We start from the raw sequence: 17,425 nt of genomic DNA on the forward strand, positions 1-17,425 counted from the left end.
AGGTGGAAGTGTCTGGTTTTAGGGGTACAGGGAAGGTGAAGTTTCCAGTGTCCAATTCTTAGTATTATATGTGCTGAGCAGTGGGTAATTTCAGCAAGAGGGTCTCTGCTGTATCAGTCACGTATGGTGTGATTAGACATTTCTCTTGAATCTCTTGCCTTCTCTGCAATATTGATGGATCCAAGTCAAATCCTCTGGCCCTTGTAGAGATTCTGTGAGCTATATAATACTCTTCAATCAACCCCTTTCTGCTTCACTAGCTAGAATAGATCTTGCTGCGGCTAAAAACTCTGACAGATACAGGATTTTCTTAATGAAAAATTTTAATTAATACTCTCAGTCTCTTTTCCTAAGAAATTAAAAACTCAAGTGCCCACACAATTGCTCACCAATTTCTCCCTGCCAGATTCTGGCAGCAATTAAGCAAATTCCAGTTATAACCTTTCAGTCAATCAATGACCTTCCCTAGAGCAATCTGTCCCCATCCCCAGGAAAGCTACATTCCAATTTTGCATCTTTCAATTCTTATGTCTACATTAGAATACCAATGGTCTCCCTTCTTCTGTGTATATAATTTAGAAGTGAATGACTAAAATCTCTCTTCAGATTAAGTGGGATTTCAACACAAGAGAACCTTTAGATAAGGATTTCCAACCTGATATCTGGTATCACTGAAACTGTGGACCAAGGCTAGAGCATAGAGTTTGTACAGTATTGACACAGCCATAGGAAGGATCACTTCTTTACCTCAAAAGGTAATGCTGTTAGAATGGAGTGTAATGAATTTTAAGACAATTTTTAACCAAAGCAAGTGGGATATTTAGTAATTTAGTAATTTCCCAAAGTTTAGATGGCAATTCTAGATATTAAGCACCTCCTCTCCCCAAGCACGTCTTTTTTTTTTTCCAGTACTTTATTTTATTTTAATTGGAATATAATTGTTTTACAATGTTGTGTTAGTTTCTGCTGTACAATGAAATGAATCAGCTATATGTATACATATCTCCCCTCCCTCTTGGACCTCCCTCCCATTCCCCCCCCAACATCCCGTCCATCTAGGTCATCACAGAGCACTGAGCTGAGCTCCCTGTGCTATACTGCAGATTCCCACTAGCTATCTGTTTTACACATGGTAGTGTATTTATGTCAAAACTAATCTCCCAATTCATCCCACCCTCCCCCTCTCCCCCTGTGTCCATGCGTCCGTTCTCTCCTCTCCCCAAGCAAGTCTTTTGATCTTTTAGCCTTGTTAATAATCAAGTCACAACGACTCTCCCACAAGGGGGATGTTTTCTCATCTTTCCTCAGTTTCATGCTGGGTTGTCACAGCCTTACCAACATCTTTATATTCCATTCTAAAATTTAAAGAGCATGTTTTTCACACTGAAAATCATGCAGTTTGCATATTGATCCACTACCGTTTCCCAAAACAAGAGGCCAGTAACCAAGCAAAAGAGTCTTATAAAACAAAAAAAAAAAACAGACAAAAAAATCCCAGAACCTGATGATGTGTTTCATGAAAAGGATAATGATGTGTGTGGGAAAAAAAGGTACATTCTAGCTGTAAGGTCAGTGACGGGGTTTAAAAAGGCAGAATAATGATGTCAAAAGAGAACAAAGCCTGGAACTGATTCTGCTACTCAACAATAGGGGGACTTGGATGAATCACTGATTTTTTTTGTCCTCATTTGTTACATGAGGGTCCCATCAATCACAGGCAAGGTCCCCAGAAGCTCTACCATGTAATGAGTCTAGGAATTGAGATTTATCTAATACTACCAGAGTTTCATGAGTTTGTAAAACCTAGTGGCAGCACGGTGCGATTGAAAAGGCAGTGGGTCTTCTGAGTCAGTCTGACTTTGAATTTGAATCCTGGTTTCAACACTTACAAGCTGTGAAACCTCGGGCAAGTTGCTTAACCTCTCTGAGCCTGTGTTTTCTTATATATAAAGTAGGATAAATAAAATGTACTACATAGTGCTGCTTTGAAGCTTAAATTAAGCTTCAAGTTAAATTAAATGATGAGGTAAAAAGGAACGAAATTGGGTCATTTGTAGAGACGTGGATGGACCTCGAGACTGGCCTTCAGAGTGAAGTAAGTCAGAAAGAGAAAAACAAATATCGTATATTAATGCATATATGTGGAATCTAGAAAAATGGTACAGATGAACTGGTTTGCAAGGAAGAAATAGAGACACAGATGTAAGGAACAAATGTATGGACACCAAGGGGGGAAGGGGGGTGGGATGAATTGGGAGATTGGGATTGACATATATGCAGTAAGACGTATAAAATAGATAACTAATGAGAACCCGCTGTATAGCACAGAGAACTCCACTTCGCTGTACAGTAGAAACTAACACAATATTGTAAAACAACTATATCCCAATAAAAAAAATAATAAAATAAAATAAATTAAATGATGAGGAGTGCCTATGACAGTGCCCGAGTCAAAATTAGTGGGTCCCCTACCTCCCTCTGTCTTTTTCATGTCCTGAGCTAAAATAAGAGAGAGCATTGATGACTTATTCTTTCCTGAATAAAGGAAGAAACTAATTTATTATTGTATAACTTTGAGAAAAATTTGCTTAAATGACTTCTTTACTACAGCTTCCACCAGTCTTTGGTGGATCTAGTGTACCAAACCTTTTTCTCCTCTCTTAGCATTTATTTATTTTACAAATATTTATTCAGCACTTAACTATGTGCTGCTCCATGTTCTAAGCAAAAGGGATACAGTGGAGAACAAAATAGACCAGGTCCCCATCCTCCTGAAACTTATGTTCTGGGAGATGTCTTTCATAACAGTTTTAGAAATAATGTTCTAGAAATTGTCTTCTTCCATTTGGGCGTCATCCTGCACATCAGTATTGGGCTTTACAAACCTCACCTTCTCCTATTTCAAAGGAAAATAAACTCATGCAGGTTACCTTATAGTCATATGAGATTAAGTGAGAAATCCGCAGGGTATAAAAGAGAACATGAATTTAGAGTCAACCAAATGTGGACTCTGTCATTTATTAGAGATGTAACCCTGGGCAAATATTGAATAAATTCACCAGGGTTCCTCAGTTTCCTTCATACCACTATTTACTTGCAAGGATATATGGAATTTTTATGAGATAATATATGTAAAACACTTAAAGCAAGGCGTGAGATTAGAAACAGAACAATACTAATCATAATAGAGATTCCATCTTATTACTTGTTTTTCCATTGATCAGAAATAAAGGAGCTATCTTAAGTGCAGAAGTTCGCACAGGGAAAGCTGTAATATCCATTCATGATTATTTGAGAAAAATGGTATAAATATATATGAAACCCACACATGCCACTTGTTACATTTTACTTAAACCAGGAAACATATGTCATGGAAAGTGTGAGTGAATCCCATTAAGAAAATCTTCTATCTGACATGTCTCCCTAGCTCAACTCGTAGGATAAGATTATTCTTTGTGCAGAGTTCCTGGTGCCAAAACAGGATTCATAGAACTCTCCATTGTTGAGAGGGAAAAGATTAGTTTTAGCAAAGGTATGTTATGCACAAAAAGAAGATTACATTTTAATGACCTACGAAATGCATAACTGGTAATGTTGTGAAATACAGACCTCAGGGTAATTCCATTTTCAATTAATTATCTACCTTAATTTTTGACATAAAAAATTACAGACTGTCTACACACTTGAAATATTTTTACCACTATTTTTCAAGCCTGAATCAGACTTTTAACCTTCATTACATATCACTAAATGGGAAATGTAAAAAGGTGAACTATTCACCAGTCCAATGAAAAAGGAGCCTCACTTAATGTATTTATCAAATATCCTGAGGAGTCTTTTTTAATCACGTTCCCATTTTGTCCGATATATTCCAGACTTTTCAACATTCTCCATATTCACCCAGTCCCGCCATCATCCACCACCTACTTAATCACGATCCCATTTTTTTCCTCCCCATCCATTAAGCTGCAGTTTCTCTCACCACAGGAGAGAACAAGGATGGCATGTGTGTTTGTGTGTGTGTGTGTGTGTGTGTGTGTGTGTGTGTGTGTCTATGAATTTCACACTAGAGCAGTAAGTCTCAATTTTAGTTGATACTGAAATCTCCTAAAGAACATTTTAATTTTCAAAATGACTGATGCTGATTTAGTTGGTCTGGGTTATACTAGGGTACTGGAACTTTTATAAGTTCCCATAGAAAATTGTGTGTGCAGCCCACGTTGAGAACCACTGGACTGGAACATAGAGACGTCTTCAATCCCTTTTCTTTTCCCACTCTATATTTATGCTGAAGATTTTGGTTCTCTGAGTAGGTTAAAAATCAATTACTTTGAAAACTGTATCTGTTAGTTCTTCCAGTTTGGGGACTGTCTCACTGAATAGATAAAGCCACTGATTTCCGTTAGATCTGTGTAGTTGTCTCCAGATGAGTGACATTTGTACAGTTGGCACACGAACTCAGTGCACTGACCCTAGCCCCACGTCATGCCTTCCAAATATGCACTACAACCGGCAGAGGCTTCCATGCTCTGGAAAGAGCAGCCTGAATCCTAGACATGCACCTGCAGGCCCACCCTGCTTCTAGCCATCCTCAAGTTGGAGGTAACCATCTCTATGGACCACCTCATCAGAGGCTAAAAGAGTGGGGCCTGTGAAAGGGGTCCTTCCTGGCCATCAGCGGCAAGTCAGCCAATCCTCCCCAGTTTCTGGGGATATTCTTATATTCATTTATTATGGATTTCATGTTCATTTTTCTGAGTTTCTCCTTATAATTAATCTAGCCAGTATGAATTTTCAGGTCCATTTTAGAATCAAAACTGAGCAAAGGCCAAGGAGCTATTTTACTGCAGAGCTCACTGAGGCCCACGCTGTATTATTCATTTGCTAGGGCTGTCGTACACCGAACCAAAGAGTACGTGGCTTAAATAATACAATTTATTTTCTCACAGTTCTGGAGGCTAGAAGTCCAAGATCGAGATGTCAGCAGGGCTGATTTCTTCTGAGGCCTTGCGCATTGGCTTGTAGATGGCTGTCTTCTCCCTGTGTCTTCCCATGGTCTTCCTCGTGTGTCCATCTGTGTCCTAATCTCCTCTTCTTATATACCAGTCATATTGGAATAGGCCCACCCATGTGACTTCATTTAACTCTAATCTCCTCTTTAAAGGCTTTATCTCCACATACAGTCACATTCTGAGGTGCTGTGGGTTAGGACTTCAACATTTGAATTTTGGGGGAAATAACTCAGCCCATACAACAATGAAATGAAAGAGTTTAACACCTCTTTGTCTTCCCTCAGCTGGGATTCTATTTGTATGAAACCATGGCCATGATATTTGGTTTGGTTTACTTTCTCCAGCATGAGAGCGGAGTCTGACTTTCTGGGAATGGATAGAAAGATAGCTCTACGTAATTCTGAAATGCCATGATAAATGTAGTTGGTAAGCTAATCTAACTAAACAAATATAAAGGCTCTGAAAAAAATATTAGAAATACAGAACCTATCAAGTTATGTGGTAGAAAAAGGAAAAATATAAAATAATTTAACTGATTTCATGAAAACTATATATGTTGATAATCTAGGAGAGGCTTGATTTTTAATTTTCAGCCTCTTGATCTTTCTAAGTTTGTCCATACTTGTCAGGATGTAGTCCTGATTTAGGGCTTGAAATATATGGTCACCATGCAGCTGTCTTAATTGGCCTGTTTTGCTAAGTTGTTTATCTGTGCACGGAGACTGTTCCTGTCCCCCCAGCTGCGCAGAGGACTTCAATTTGAATTCATCAACTGCCTGCTGAAAAGTACTTGTGTGATGCTCAGTATATGAGCTTTTTTCAATCCCTTTCTAAAGGTAATTCACCCAAGATTTCCTTCTGGAAAATTTGAGTTTGCACATCTGAAGATCCTGCCTGAGTCCCTCAATCCACTCAGATTAAAATTATGGTTCAAAGGCAGGAACCTACCTTGAGGTTTGGGCTTAGTCAGTTTGCCACAGGGCTTGGAGATGGTGACTGTCTTCTGACAGTCGGCGTTGTGGAGGGCTCGCTTCAGGCTTCCAGTTCTGGTCTTCAAGGCCGTGTTCAGGTCACATTCTCCCCAGGCCTGGAACTGGTATTTGCACTCCGCTAGAGGCAGGGTAGGACCAAACAGAAATCTGTGAGTTCCTCTTGGAGTGCCATGAAAATAGACACTTTTGTTAACTTTTTGTAGTGAGGTAATTGTAGGTTCACATGCAAGAAATAATACAGACAGATCCCATATACCCTGCACCCAGTTTCCCTCAGTGGTGATATCCTGCATAGCTATAGTCCAATAGCACCACCAGGAAATTGACGTGGACACAGTCCGTAGACGTTATTTAGGTGTCCCCAGTTTCACCTGCACTGATTTGTGTATATGTACGTGTGCACATTTAGTCCTCTGCGACTTTATCACATGTGTAGGTAAGAGTGAGTACCCCCACCGTTAGTATTCAAACAACTTCTAACACAAGGGTCCCTTGGGTTATCCTTTTACAGTCAGAACTTAGCTTCCGTCTTCCTTTCCCACCTCCTTAACCCTTGGCAATTACTAATCTGTTCTCCACCTCTGTAATTGTGTCATTTTACGAATGTTATATAAACAGAATCATACAGTATGTAATCTTTTGAGACTGGCTTGTTTTGCTCAGCAAAATTTCCTGAAGGTCCATCCAAGTTGTATTAATCAATAGTCTGTTCCTTTCATTGTCGAGGAATCCTCCATGGTATGGATGTACCCCAGTTTGTTTAACCATTCACCAGTTGAAAGATATCTGGGTCATTCCCAACTTTTGGTAACCACTAAAGCTGCTTATACATTCATGTATAGGTTTTTATAAGATCATAAATTTCCATTTCTCTAGGATAAATGCCTAAGAGGGAAACCACTGCATTGTATGGTAAACACAAGTTCAGTTTTGTGAAAAACTGCCATACTCTTTTCCAGTGTGGCTCTACTATTCTGTCTTCCCATCACCAATGTATGAGTGATCTAGTTTCTCTGCATCCTCGCTAGCAATTGATGTTATTTCTAATTTTAGCCATTCTGATAGGTGTGTAGTATATAGTGATGTCTCTTTGGTTTTCATTTTTATTTTCCTAATGGAGAAAAGCTGTTGAACATCTTTTCAGGTGTTTATTTGCCACCTATATATCCTCTTCAGTAAAATGTTTATTCATGTCTTTTGCCCACTTTCTAACTGGATTGTTAGTTTTGAGAGCTCTTTATATATTCTAGGCATAAGACCTTTAAGACACACTTTTTAAGACATTTTGCATGTAGTCCTTTAGGGTACCCATATACAATTTAAGATCAAATGTATCTGAATTTCACCATGCCTTTATAGAATTTACCTCCATTCATAAAAAGTTGTAACCCCAAAGGTTATAGAGAATGAAAAAGATATAGTACGTATATTCATTATCCTTCTCCATTGATCAATAGGCCAAAGCACATTTCTGTAAACCAGTGAGAATATTTGGGGCGTTGTGTCCCACTATAGCTGAGAAAGGCAAAGAATCTAGAATGTGAAAAAACAGGCAATTTGGGTGTTCAATGGTGGGTTTAAAGTTGGAAGTGTGAAAGATTCCTTCTCAAATAAGGAGATGAGTTCAGCATGAAACTGGCAATAGTCAGTGAGAGAAAATCTGTGAAAAGTGGCTCATAGCAGCCCTGCTGGATCTGGTAAGTAAATCTATGAAACAGTGTGGAGAGTGGGGAGGGAACAAAAGAGAGAGAGGGCCTGGAAGTAACAGAAAGAGATCTGGAGGAGGAGGAGAATAAGTAAGAAAAGAGGAAGGGGAGATCAAAGGAATCTAGAAATAGAAGAAGGGAAGAGAACACTGCTAGGAGGGATCAAGGGCATATTTTCTGTCCGTTTTGGTAAGATAGTGGCCTCAGTCAGGGACTATTCTGACATGCCCACCGAAAGGAAACATGCAGCAACATCTGGAGATATTTTCAGTTGTTGCATTTGGTGAGGTGGGGAGTGCCACAAGAAACTAGTGGGTAGAAGTCAGAGATGCAGTTAAATATCCTACAATGCACAGGACAGCCCTCCCTCCAGGACACAAAAACTGTCTGGCCCCAAATTCTGGTAGAACTGAAAATGAGGGACGTGGGGTTAGGCAAGATGCTTGGTTATTTTGCATCTGATAAAATAAACTTGTTAAAATAATAAACAGAGTCAACCTCCAAAAGATGCTTGATGCAAGAATGACAGAATTATCTCAGGGTGGAAGATTAAATCAATAGGACAGAAGGGGTGGGATTTACCTCCAAATTGCTTTTTCCAGTTGCAGGGGATCTTACATCTCTGGGTCTTCATGGTTTGTTTACACTCAGCTCCGGTCCGGGTGCCCTCCCGTGTGCCCAGCCCACAGTCCCCGCTGGTGGGCACACACACACTCCACTGCCATTCTCCACAGTCGGACTTCTTCACTTTCTTTTCTGAAAGGGAGGAAGGAAAAACAATCAACGTCCAGAAAACTCTTTAACTCCTAGATATAACCAAGTTAATTCCTGAGCTCCATAATTGCATGGTTGTGCTTTTAACCTCTATCTTCAGTGTCCAGTAAAGAGTAGGAACTCGATAGGTGTTAGCTGAATGGTTGAATCAACCAATGACCAAGAGAATGGAGAAAGAGACCTAAGGAGCTAGAACTAATATTCATTTAACTCTTACTATGTGCCAGGGACTGTGCTAAGTGATTTACTGACATCTCCTTTTAGAAGCAAACATTTCTGAAAAAGAGAAGATGATCAAAGTCAGTTAAACCTAAAAAATGAGAAAATATTCTTTGAGAAGTAACAGTTGTCAGATTAGCCATTTCAATGCATGTCAATGTTCCTTTCTCTGTATTATAGATGGAATAGCATAAATTAAATGTGGTGGACCACAGATGTAATAGACTCTCAGCTCCACAACCTCCTTATGACATTGGGAGTGACACAGAAAGGGTGCTTTATCCTCTCTAAGCTTCAGTTTCCTCCTTTGTAAATATGAGATAAAACAAAACTTGCTTGCAGGACTCTTTTTAAGGAAGAGTGTCAACATAAGTAAAACACTTGATTGCTGGTCAATTTTCTGAATGTTGTAGCTGTTAATATGATCATTATTATTTCAGTCAATAGTTAATGATCACCACCTATACTTCAGGACTTAGAGTGGGGGGTGGAATCAGAGGGGATGTCACTTAGGTTCCTCTAAATACTTGGAAGGAAGGAAGGTGGGAAGAAAGGAAGAAAGAAAAGGAGGGAGGGAGGGAAGGAGAAAAGACAAAAATCAGGTAGTTGGATTAGATGGATGTTAATCAATGAAGAGTTTTGTGTTCATAACCATATTGCTTACCTGGTTTCTCTTTCTTTCCTGCTTCAGCAGTATCTACAGCTGCTAAAATGAAAATAAATGCCAGGAAGGCAGCTGCAAATTTTTGACGCTGCTGCAGGTACTGTTGAGTCTGCATTCTAGGAATAAACAGAGAAACAGAAGAAGGTGGTGTCAACCTAAGTAACTATAGTCATCCTTATAACTCCTGACAATTCCCAAAAACAACCATGGTGTTGTAGCCCATGTGGATAATCTGAATGGACACAATGAATGGATTACCTGTGCAAGTATATGTTTGCTGTTATCTTCAGATGCCTCAATAATGACCAACATCTCAGATTTTTTTTATCGTTTCCGTGATCATGATTATCTTATCATCATAGTTCTATTATTCATTGGTCTACTGAAGAGTAAAGCCCAAAACAGAAGAAGAGCTAGCACACCTTCGATCTATAGCAAAAACACTTCTAAACTCACATGTGCTGAAAATCCTCTAAATTCTAGGATGGAATGAAGAGTTTACACTTACTCATAATTTGAAATTTGAATAAAAATCCCAGGATAACATTATGAAGACTCCCTTAGAACTCGAAGTCATTTGCGACAGCCTAGTGTCAGTATGATTGCCTTGCTAAGCAAACTTGGGAAGTCTCAGTTCAAGCCCCAGGACAGCCCACTTCTTGAAGCTACACCAAGTCACTGGCTGCAGCAACTCACCTGGCAGTCATTTATCTCTATCTGGTATGTTCATGGTGTTTTATACTTCATATAAAAATGACAGTAATAACGTATGGTCATTAACTCTGAGAATTTTTCTTCCAGAAGTATAGATTGTATAGATTGTTTAGATAATTTTACATTCTCATGAATGTAAACAATAAAACGTCACACATATAAGGGATTGAGATCACTCTATTCTGCAATTTGCTTTTCCTCATTCAAACACATCTATGAAATGATGTCCTTGTCCGTCAATTTTTCCCCCTTTCTGTGACATTGGAAATGCTACCCCTTATTAGTGTTTTTTTAATTGATGACTCTAGGTTCCTTTGTATGGATGAAGCATATTTCATCTATCAATTAAAGTTAGTGTTTTGGTCATTTGGTCCTTTCAACGAATCTTACATCCTAAATAGCTACTCAGCATCTCCATTACTTTCTAAAATCTAAAATTAGGTGTTTTGTTCTTCCTCTTAATGCTAAATTTTTATAACTATACTTCACTGATGGTCAGACAGAAAAGTTCCTACTGATGCTGAGACTTTTCCTATGACTCTCATTGGACATGAACTATATGAGAAGCCAGTCTGGATGTACTGGTTGGCAAGTCTTCTCAGAGTTGAGTACCCTGGTGCATCTACACTACTATACATATATCACTTAGCCGTGCATCATTTACAATTATTAGGTGTAATGTGAACCAAGGTGAAGGTCTTCTGTTGTTATCTCCAAAGGCTGTCCAAGAACATACTCTCAGTGACTAACCACTTTGGAGGCGGAAACTTTTCATTTGAACTTTCTTAAAGGGTAAGTTAACTTTTAAATTCAGAACTTTAAAATTTTAACGTATTTCTTTCCAAGTTGGAAAACACCTTTATGTTTCATAATTACCTTCGAATACCTGAAATATTTAGATTGTGAATTAGATGAGAATTCAGAAATTTCCATCATGAAAGCACAGCTCTTGAGAGAACTTTCTGACCAAGCAATGGAGAGATATTTGCAGAGCTTGGTAAAGAAAGGTCACTGAGGAAATATGGCCACTTGGCAGAAACAGAAAGAACTCTTCCATAAATAACACACACGCACAGAGTTATTAATAGAAAGGTGCTATTGCTGGCTATTTTAACCTCAGCATTTCTAGTTTGACATTGCTAAGTTCTTACTTTTATAATTATTTTCAAAAAGCTTTCTCTCAATCAAGTTAAATTCACTTAATTTCAAGAAAAAAAAATCCCACATGGGCCAGAATTTGCTGACCAAAAATTTCTTTTGAGTCATAGAATGGTCTATTAAACAAGTGATCTTAACTATAGTGGGAGCAGAGAGGAAGGAAGGAGAGAGGAATTGGGATGAGAGTTGGAGAGTTGGTAGAACGGAAGTGCACTCTAGTCTATGTTATTTCTCCTATTGATTCAGAAAAATTCGGAATCTTAATTAGTGGGCAAAATGTTAATTTCAGCTTTTAGATGTTCTAAAGAAAAATGCATGCAATTCCATGTGTACAGGGAAAATGTGTAAAGTATGTGATCAGCAATAGGTGTGAGTTGGAGAATCTTCTCAACCTCTTTTCCCTTCCCTCCTGTTTTGCCTACCATTCTGCTTAAGCTTCTATTTTGATAGCTTAAGATTTTTCTGGGTAGAGCAAATGAAAAAATGGTTATTTAAAAGAAGAGAGTAAGGGAGTTTAGAAAAGAGATGACTCAAATTATCCAAAAGCCCAAGTAGCATGCTGGTGCTTTGGTACCGTGGTAAAAACTTGAGTAATTAAACATGTGTAGATAACAGTTTCCCTTGCTTGTGGTATTTGCATAGTTGATTGTTTATTTGTCCTTAGCATCAAGCAAAGGCAAAAGCATCTGTATATGGTTTAATCCTACCTGCTATCCAACAGATGCTAGATGAGCACAGAGGCAAGAGCATTGACCTTAAGGAAGTGGTCAGGATCATGACTTATTTTTCACATGGAGGGAAATAAAACAGTGGCAGAATAAGCCTTGCTAAGTCAGCTCAGTTCTTTTGAATAATTTACTTATTTTCACCCCCTCCTACTGCCATCTTGTGTTGTACTTGCTCTGACAGATTTAATTTCATAGGGTTTAATGGTTAAGTTGAAGACTACCCTAGATGTCTGTTGTCTGGAAATTATTGTTGAGTTATCTCAATCACTAATAAGTACGAAGTTCAAAGTTTCTGAAACCAAGTTGGTTTCTGAAACCAACTCAGGGGAAAAGTGTTAATTTATTAAATCCTGGTCACTTCTATAGAGAAATCGCTGATGAGAAGGAAAAGAGAGCTCTCCTTTCCTTTAGCATTTTAATAGGATCTAGAATTTTTAAAGATGATTAACATCTCGTGTAAACATAAAACAAGAACGCTGGAATCTGTCTCTTAGTGATCTGTTTGGAATGACTAATATAGGATTTGAAGGCAGAAGCTTTGGCTTAAACTTCAGCTCCACCATATAATTTTTGGAATGTTCTTGGGCAAATCACAACCATTTGAACCACTGTTTTGACATCTACAAAGTGGGTTTGATTATAACAACAACTTGAGAGGTTTATTGTGAAAATGCAAGATGTAGACACAGAGCTAACCCAGAATATCAAGAAACATTTGTTGTGAAAATGCAAGATGTAGACACAGAGCTAACCCAGAATATCAAGAAATATATTATTAGTTGTTGAATAAAGTTAATTCACCCCTACACTCGTATTACTTACTAAAAGGAAGTACTTCTTTTTATTAAGACATAACAAGCATGAGACTTTAAGCTGTCTAAGATCATCTAAAATCAAAAGATAAAAATTTTAAAAAACAAAAAAGACAGAGATATGATTTAATGCCAACTAAAGATTTGTTCAGCTTTCTAAGGATACAAATTTGTTCAGCCTTTTGACTTCTTAAAAAGTTAAAATAAACTCAAGGACCTTCATCCCCAGTATTTCTTTGGAGTTCGCTGAAGTAAAGAGACTCCATGTTGAGAATTAGGGAAACTGTTGATGTCATTTAACATGTATGAAATGAAAAAAAAATCTAACTTTGCAACTGCATAAGCCTCTTGTGTGGTGAAACTATTCTACTGCCCTCTTTATTTCAAGTACCTAGGATAGGACCCCAGCACTTAGTTGCCACTCAGTAAAATTTTTGCCAGCAAAAATTATTGCCAAAACATGGTGTCAAACAGAGGAATTAATATTCATGCTAAAATGATGTCTCAGCCCTTTGTCTATACCATGGGATATAAAATTCACTGAAGAAATTGGGCTGGAAACAACCAGAATCTAAAGCAGTTTCATACATACAGGAATAGTCAGTGAATGATTTGCAATGCTTCTGCATCATATATTACACATCATCAGACTTTTCTAGATATTTTGTGATCTACCTGCTTAATTTCTGTGAAAAAGTAATTTTTTTCCTTTTTATAAGTCACTTTTCTTTATTTTCACCAACTCTTCTTCAAGTCATAATCCTCATATTGATTTATTTTCAAATGGTTTCGTCATTGCCTTAGATTCCTAAAGTCTCATATAAGTAGCCATTATGTTTACAATGGAATCTTTTGCTAAATCAGACCTTCACTTTGACCTTGTTAAGCTTATTTAAACACTAAGGCTTGAAAAGAATGTGTCCCAAGCACGTGTGTGCATGACCTCAGGTACACTCTACTCACACCCCAGAAATGAGTTCAACAGTGTTCCATCTTTGATTTTAACTAAGTGCATTATCAATTAGATGGATAAAGAAGGACATTCGCTTAATTTTGTGTAACTCAATAAAAACAAGCAACTTTCAGGCTGAAATATTTTCATGGCATGGTGGCACCTGCTGGAAAAATGTGATATTTTAAGACATTTTCTTTAGACATCTATTCACTGATTTTTAGAGCACCTACTAAGGGCCAGGTGTATGCTGGGCATGGGAACATGATAAAAGAATATGATTCAGCCCTCCCCCTAAAAGAGTTCTGTCTAACTGGGAGAAAAGGGAGAGAAATGATTCACTATGGTAAATATCATGAAAAGTTTATAAACATAGTGCTAGCTCAGTACATAGGCTCAAGTGATAATTTTGCTTAGCAAGGTTGAGTGAGGTAGAGGGCTGGGTATATTTTATCTTTTTTTTTTTTTTTTAATAGTTGAAGTCTTCTAAATAAAGAAAAGAGGGAAGGAAGGGAAATTCAGGCAGAAAGGACCAAATAAGTGAATATGTGGAGATGATGTTTATAATACATTCAGTGACAGAATGTGATTGGAATAGAGTGTACAGTAGCAAGTAACAGTGGGTGGACCTCAAAAGGAGAAAGATGAAATGAGTTAATCCTGGGAGCTGTGAGGGAGGAAGATAGACAGAGTTATTAACTGGTCTGCAGAAGTGAAGCAAGGGAAGGTCAGGGAGGGAGGAAAAGGCTGCATGTTGTATAAACGTGACTAAAACCCTAAATTACCACCAAAGGGGCAACCTCCATACTCAACAGTTCATCCGGATATCGTTAATATAGTACATTTGTTACCGTTTTGGCTTTGTTTTTATTTTTGTTTATCAGTTTTGTGGCTGTTCTATGTACTTTGGTTCATTTTGGGGTGTTTATTACCAAAGTACTATAATTGGAGCCAAGAATGAGCTCCAAGACTCAAAAAGTTCATACACACACACATTTAAAAATCCCTTCTGATTTTCATTAGAAAAATAAAATTGGGCCAAAGCAGTGATTTTTAGAGCACCGGTGTTTCCAGGAAGAGGTAAAAGGCTGCTGCCAGGCATTAAAGGATCCTGAAAATGTGTGTTGAGAGCCACCCCTCTGTGCCCATAGCTCCCACGCTTATCTCAGCTTCAGCTGGAGCAGGTCCTCTTTAACTACTTTCCTTAGTGGCTTCCTTGTAAGTTTTCATTTGTCAAGAAAGAAAAATGTATTTAAAAGTCACTGGTCTGGCCAATCTCAAGATCTACCCAGTAGGGGATATCATGGTACAAAACAGTATTTTTTCAAAAGGTAGAAATGGGAAAATGTCTCAAGTAGGTGATGTAAATATGAAATATATTTGAGTATGCAAAATGCCTTGCTTGTAGTAGCAAAAATAGGAATTTTACAAGTGTGTATTTTAACTGTTCCATACTTTACAGTAAAGTTGGACATGATTATGTCCTCTTATCAAAGATCAAACACACAGTATAACAAGTATGATTACAAATATGAGGAAAATATGTCAGAAAATCATAAGGCATTAAAAACAAAATTTTTAATACTGTGGGAAGAGAAGGGCCTTTGGAGTCAGCCAGATTTCTTCCATATAAGCTTCGTCACTTATGATATCTGTGATGTGGACAAAGCAGTCACTCGCTTTTACTCTCAGTATCCTCCTGTAAGAAAATTTAGAGTTTCATCATGCAGGCTCGTTGTTTGTTTAAAGATTACAATGAGAGGAGACCTTCAAGATGGCGGAGGAGTAAGACGCGGAGATCAACTTCCTCCCCACAAATACATCAGAAATACACCTACACGTGGAACTGCTCCTACAGAACACCCACTGAACGCTGGCAGAAGACGTCAGACCTCCCAAAAGGCAAGAAACTCCCCACGTACCTGGGTAGGGCAAAAGAAAAAAGAAATAACAGGGACAAAAGAATAAGGACGGCACCTGCACCAGTGGGAGGGAGCTGTGAAGGAGGAAAGGTTTCCACACACTAGGAAGCCCCTTCGCGGGCGGAGACTGCGGGTGGCGGAGGGGGGGAAGCTTCGGAGCCGCGGAGGAGAGCGCAGCCACAGGGGTGCGGAGGGCAAAGCGGAGAGATTCCCGCACAGAGGCTCGGGGCCAAGCAGCACTCACCAGCCCGAGAGGCTTGTCTGCTCCCCCACTGGGGTGGGCGGGGCTGGGAGCTGAGGCTCGGTCTGCGGTCGGATCGCAGGGAGAAGACTGGGGTTGGCGGCGTGAACACAGCCTGAAGGGTTGGCGGCGTGAACACAGCCTGAAGGGGCTAGTGCAACACGGCTAGCTGGGAGGGAGTCCGGGAAAAGGTCTGCAGCTGCCGAAGAGGCAAGAGACTTTTTCTTGCCTCTTTGTTTCCTGGTGCGCGAGGAGAGGGGATTCAGAGCGCCGCCTAAACGAGCTCCAGAGACGGGCGCGAGCCGTGGCCATCAGCGCGGACCCCAGAGACGGGCATGAGACGCTGGGGCTGCTGCTGCCGCCACCGAGAAGCCTGTGTGCGAGCACAGGTCACTCTCCACACCGCCCCTCCCGGGAGCCCGTGCAGCCCGCCACTGCCAGGGTCCCGTGACCCAGGGACAACTTCCCCGGGAGAACACACGGCGCGCCTCAGGCTGGTGCAACGTCACGCCGGGCTCTGCCGCCACAGGCTCGCCCCGCATCCGTACCCTTCCCTCCCCCGGGCCTGAGGGAGCCAGAGCCCCCGAAGCAGCTGCTCCTTTAACCCCGTCCTGTCTGAGCAAAGAACAGACGCCCTCAGGCGACCTACACGCAGAGGCGGGTCCAAATCCAAAGCTGAAACCCGGGAGCTGTACGAACAAAGAAGAGAAAGGGAAATCTCTCCCAGCAGCCTCAGGAGCAGCGGATTAAAGCTCCACAAACAACTTGATGTACCTGCATCTGTGGAACACCTGAATAGACAACAAATCATCCCAAAATTGAGGCAGTGCACTTTGGGAGCAACAATATATATATTCTTTTCCTTTTTCTCTTTTTGTGAGTGTGTATCTGTATGCTTCTATGTGTGATTTTGTCTGTATAGCTTTGCTTTTACCATTTGGCCTAGGGTTCTTTCTGTGCCTTTTTTTTTTTTTTTTTTTTAGTATAGTTTTTAGCACTTGTTATCATTGGTGGATTTACTTTTTGGTTTGGTTGTTCTCTTCTTTCTTTCTTTTTTTCTTTTTTCTTTATTACTTTTTAATTTTTTTATTTTTAATAATTATTTTTTATTTTAATAACTTTATTTTACTTATTTTATTTTTTTCTTTCTTTCTTTTTTTCTCCCTTTTCTTCTGAACCGTGTGTCTGACAGGGTCTTGGTGCTCTGGCTGGGTGTCACGCCTGTGCCTCTGAGATGGGAGTGGGGAGTTCAGCACATTGGTCCACCAGAGACCTCCCACGTCCACATAATATCAAACAGCTAAAGCTCTTCCACAGATCTCCATCTCAATGCTAAGACCCAGCATCACTCAATGACCAGCAAGCTACAGTGCTGAACACCCTATGCCAAACAACTAGCAAGACAGGAACACAACCCCACCCATTAGCAGAGAGGCTGCTGAAAATCATACTAAGTTCACAGACACCCCAAAACACACACCCAGACGTGGTCCTGCCCACCAGAAAGACAATATCCAACCTCATCCACCAG

The 17,425-nt window shown here is 39.6% G+C and overlaps 1 protein-coding gene and 1 long non-coding RNA gene across 3 annotated transcripts in view; one reads left to right on the forward strand and one right to left on the reverse strand.

The window, feature by feature from the left end:
- The window catches only part of LOC309631585, a 481,022-nt gene that overhangs the window by 200,217 nt on the left and 263,380 nt on the right, over positions 1–17,425 (forward strand). The gene's annotated exons all lie outside the window — the stretch shown is intronic.
- PTN (pleiotrophin) overlaps positions 1–17,425 on the reverse strand; it is a 97,551-nt gene that overhangs the window by 15,445 nt on the left and 64,681 nt on the right. For both annotated transcript variants that reach the window (XM_082398123.1, XM_082398124.1), the window contains exons 2-4: positions 9,368–9,483; positions 8,293–8,466; positions 5,961–6,122 (exon numbers count right to left, since the gene is read on the reverse strand). In XM_082398123.1, the coding sequence (XP_082254249.1) occupies positions 5,961–6,122; positions 8,293–8,466; positions 9,368–9,482 (451 nt within the window). In that variant the 5' untranslated portion in view covers position 9,483. The remainder of the gene's footprint in view (positions 1–5,960; positions 6,123–8,292; positions 8,467–9,367; positions 9,484–17,425) is intronic.

The sequence above is a fragment of the Balaenoptera borealis genome (genome assembly GCF_965194805.1).
Source record: "Balaenoptera borealis genome assembly, chromosome: 7".
NCBI classification, from domain to species: domain Eukaryota; kingdom Metazoa; phylum Chordata; class Mammalia; order Artiodactyla; family Balaenopteridae; genus Balaenoptera; species Balaenoptera borealis.